This window comes from Octopus bimaculoides, chromosome 9, assembly GCF_001194135.2.
Source record: "Octopus bimaculoides isolate UCB-OBI-ISO-001 chromosome 9, ASM119413v2, whole genome shotgun sequence".
In the NCBI taxonomy this organism is placed as follows: domain Eukaryota; kingdom Metazoa; phylum Mollusca; class Cephalopoda; order Octopoda; family Octopodidae; genus Octopus; species Octopus bimaculoides.
In genome coordinates this window covers 77,733,873-77,738,006 of record NC_068989.1, presented here as the reverse complement: position 1 = coordinate 77,738,006, position 4,134 = coordinate 77,733,873, and the positions used below count along the sequence as shown (strand labels likewise).

At 32.2% G+C, this 4,134-nt stretch overlaps 1 protein-coding gene across 1 annotated transcript in view; it reads left to right on the top strand.

Annotated features, from left to right (window-relative positions):
• LOC128248766 (uncharacterized) overlaps positions 1-4,060 on the top strand; it is a 5,074-nt gene extending 1,014 nt beyond the window's left edge. Inside the window, exon 2 of the mRNA XM_052970933.1 lies at positions 3,543-4,060. Coding sequence (XP_052826893.1) covers positions 3,543-4,060 — 518 coding nt within the window. The remainder of the gene's footprint in view (positions 1-3,542) is intronic.
• Positions 4,061-4,134: the final 74 nt, after the last annotated feature.

Sequence of the window (4,134 nt, the reverse complement as noted above, 5' to 3'; positions counted from 1 at the left end):
TATGTATATATATATATATATATATATATATATATATATATGCACAAAGAGAGAGAGAAAAAGAGAAACAGAAAGTGGCAGATATATAGATAGATAGATAGATACATACATACATACATACATACATACATACATACATACATACATACATACATACATCGAAAGAGAGAGATTATAAAAGAATCAGTATTCTATTTCATTGTATATCCTTTTTTTCAAGGCTGAAAAAAAAATGAACAACTACTGCCACGCTTTCTTCTGATTTCTTTCAATAGCTATCTGCAAAGAACAGTCTGAATAGTCTATGGAGAATCCACAGTAAAAGAAATGTTCAGACAAAATGTATCAAAGAAATATTTTTACTGCATTTTAATGTCTTCTTCTAAATACATATATTTATTTATTCATTTATTTATTTTAGACTTAGATAATATTTTTAATGCATAAATAAATTGTTTTCTTGACGAAGTTGATCGGTTATGATTCTGTAAGATACTTCAATAAGACAGAACCATAGCATGGACGTAAGCATGATTGATAAAAGAAGCTAAACCATTAACGAATTGCTCGTCTTCATTTAGTGTAAGTCAAACCAGCGCGGAATTTTCGATTATTTCTGTTCTGAATCCTTTTTACTCAGGGCAGCAATTGGCAGGAATTATTTTGTGTATATTACTCGCGGGTCACTACAGCTAATGTCTATCTTCTTGCAATTTCTTTTTTGGTTTCAGTTATTGGACTGCAGTTGCACATGTGCATGTTAAATTGATTTATTTCCCCCTCAATATATGTAGAAACATACAAGACTTCCAGATTCTGCTCAGCTTTTCAGAGAATAAAGCAGTCTTCTGACAAATTCCTCCTTACGCTACACATACTACGAGGCAAATAACAACATTAAGTCACCTTGATAAATCTTCAATTTAAAATATGGAAATCTTCTTAATTCTTACCATTTAAACCAGGCATATCTAGCTCAAATATTCTACCTGGTTTATGTAAAAAAACGTCCAAATGCGGCCTTTCATTCCTACCCTACAATACATATTTTTTATAAATTTTTTAACACGCTAAGTGGGTAATCGCTAAAATATATCCTACAATATCATTCTAAAAATATTCAACCACATTATCAAAACCTCGATGCTAAGAGATAGTGTTATATAAATTAAAAAGAAAGTGAATTAACAAGCACCATTTGCCGTTCATGACCTCTTGAAGTCAGCATAAAGTCGTGACATACATACATTTCTGCGTTCGTCATTCGTCAGTTTGATATGCTTTATGACGTCTTCCCAAATATTTTTCAGGAAAGTTATATATACATGAAGTACTTGTCTACGTTTCATGTATACATTAAGTGTGTTATTAAATGACGAAATGTTAAAGCAAAATGAAACAGTTAATGCAGAGAACTGTGTCATTTTGGAGCTTTGCATAAGTAGTTGCTAGAAAGGGCCCTATCATAGGTGAATCATGAAATTGTGTTGATCTTATACGATAATAAAAGACTACGCATTTCCCAAATCACCTAGAAAAACATTAATGCACTAAATATAGAAATTTTGCCTTATCATCTTTACTCTCCTAATGCTGCTTCATCTGATTATTACCTTTTGATATTATTGCAACATTATTTAGAAGAAAAAAAAAATTATTTGTGAAGATGGCGTTGGAATGGCTGTGTGGTAACTAGCTTGCTTACGAACCACATGGTTCCAGGTTCAGTTCCACTGCGTGGCAGCTTCGGCAAGTGTCTTCTACTATAGCCTTGAGCCGACCAAAGCCTTGTGAGTGGATTTGATAGACGGAAACTGAAAGAATACATATATATGTATATATGTGTGTGTGTATGTTTGTCCCTCAACATCGCTTGACAACCGATGCTGGTGTGTTTACGTCCCCGTAACTTAGCGGTTCGGCAAAAGATACCGATATAATAAGTACTAAGCTTACAAAGAATAAGTCCTGGGGTCGATTTGCTCGACTAAACGGGGTGCTCCAGCATGACCGCTGTCAAATGATTGAAACAAGTAAAAGACTAAGGAGTAAAGAGAGTATGTTAAAAATGAAACTGAATGTTTTTTTTCTCTTTTTTTTTTTCAAAACCTGAAGAATGTTACGCCCCAGAGATCAACTATATGCCAAAGAGATGGGATTATCTAACAAATAATGTGGAGAAATAGTAGCCTTATCAAATATACCAATTAAAAGCATTGAAGCATTTTCTTCTTTCTCATATGAAAATGCGACACGACTTTCTTTCCAACCTCATAGTGTCAGCTATGATGTCTATTTTCTTTGTGACTTTCTTAAGTTATCATGGCTTTGTTATTAATATATTTTGATGTCAGTGATTTGGTTAAAATCAGCTGTTTAGTGACTATATGTGAGACACGTAACCAACTAAGTCAAAATATGCTCTGTTTCTCTGCAAAGTTACATTATTCTAAGAGGTTATTAGAAAGTCTTACATCGTTATACCTTATTACATAGGTTTAAAATTTAAAAAATTCCATAAACGTAATATGACTGTGAGTGAATGCGACGACGTTGATTCTTTACTTCCAGACTATTAAATATACGAAATAACGTATATAAAATGTGAAGCAAAGTATATATATATATATATATTGCTAGCCATAACATATTTTATATGATACACTGCTCTTGACAGTCTTTGACAATATAATATCATTCTCGAGCACATGGAGGCGTTTAGATTTTCGATTGAGTGAAAATCTTTATATAATCGTCACTTCGAAGGAAAATACTCAGAGCAAGCACAGCTTTTTTTTTTTTTTTTTCTAAATAAAATTCATGAACACAAAATCATCAACAGATGTTTCAATAAACTAAAAAGCAGCACATTTAAATAACCAAAGAGAATATTCAATAAAATCGTTATACTGCAGCAATGATGAAAAATAGATGACTAGGATTAAAGCATTTTCTACATGTATCAAACAATATTTTCTTTTTTGATTTAACGATAAACTCTTGCTATGCCGATTTCCAGTTGACTAATATTGTCTATTCCTAATTCATCCATTCCGTATTCTTGTGCTAGTTGTTCTTCATCTCGGTAATTTCTGAATTTTTGTCATGTTCATTTTTTAACTTATTCTTTTATGCATTGTTCTTTATTTCTGTAAATGTTTTGGCGCAATCAATATTCTAAAGAAGTGTGGGCTCTGTCAGGATCATTTACGCTCGATAATATCACATGAAGACAAAGCAGTTGTTGAAAACATAACAACATATGAATCATTACAAGATATTTCTCAATTTAGGCCTAGAGAAAGAGTAAGTTCATTCACCCATTTTTTAATAAAAATATCCCAGAAAAATATATAAGAAAATTTAAACAAACCGAATACTGATTACGACACATTTCTCTTTGATCCATGAAGTTAAATCAAATGAAATTGGAAACTGAAAAACTACAGGAATAATTATTGAAACTAAAATGATTGTAGAGAAATAATAAGATTTCAATATAATTTGATTTATTTTTATCTTCTTAATTTAATACTCCTTAGCGGCAGGAATCTCCTTACTTCATTATCTTAAGAAAAAGACAAATGTCTTTAATATTGATGATGAAAATACCTCTTCTGCTGCTGATGGTCCTGTTGTGACTGTCGGTGGTGATGCTGCTAGTTCTGATACTATTGCTGTTGTTGCTGTTGTTGTTGTCCAGGTTACTGCTGATGATGCCGATGATGATGTTGATGATGCTGACGATAGCGACGTCAATGATGATGGTAGAGACGACAATAATCATCGTAATGACGGTGAATTTCAAGATGACAACGAGACTCATGATGATGACAATGATGATGATGACAATGACTCGACCAGTCAACCTTACTCAAAAAAAAAAAACCCAGAAAAAGAATCTATTCAAAGCGTTGACACAAGTTATTCGCACAGAACGGTATTTGTTGCTGTTTTAAATTCTATTCAGTTTTCGACAAGAATTACAACTGAAAAGGAAATGTATTGTCAGACGAAAAAAAATACCACGGAAGGAAAACAAATAAAGACATTTCTATAAAGCTTTTCAATGGAAAAGACACTGAGGTCTCGAGGTGATGTTGTTTGCATACATACATACATACATACATATAT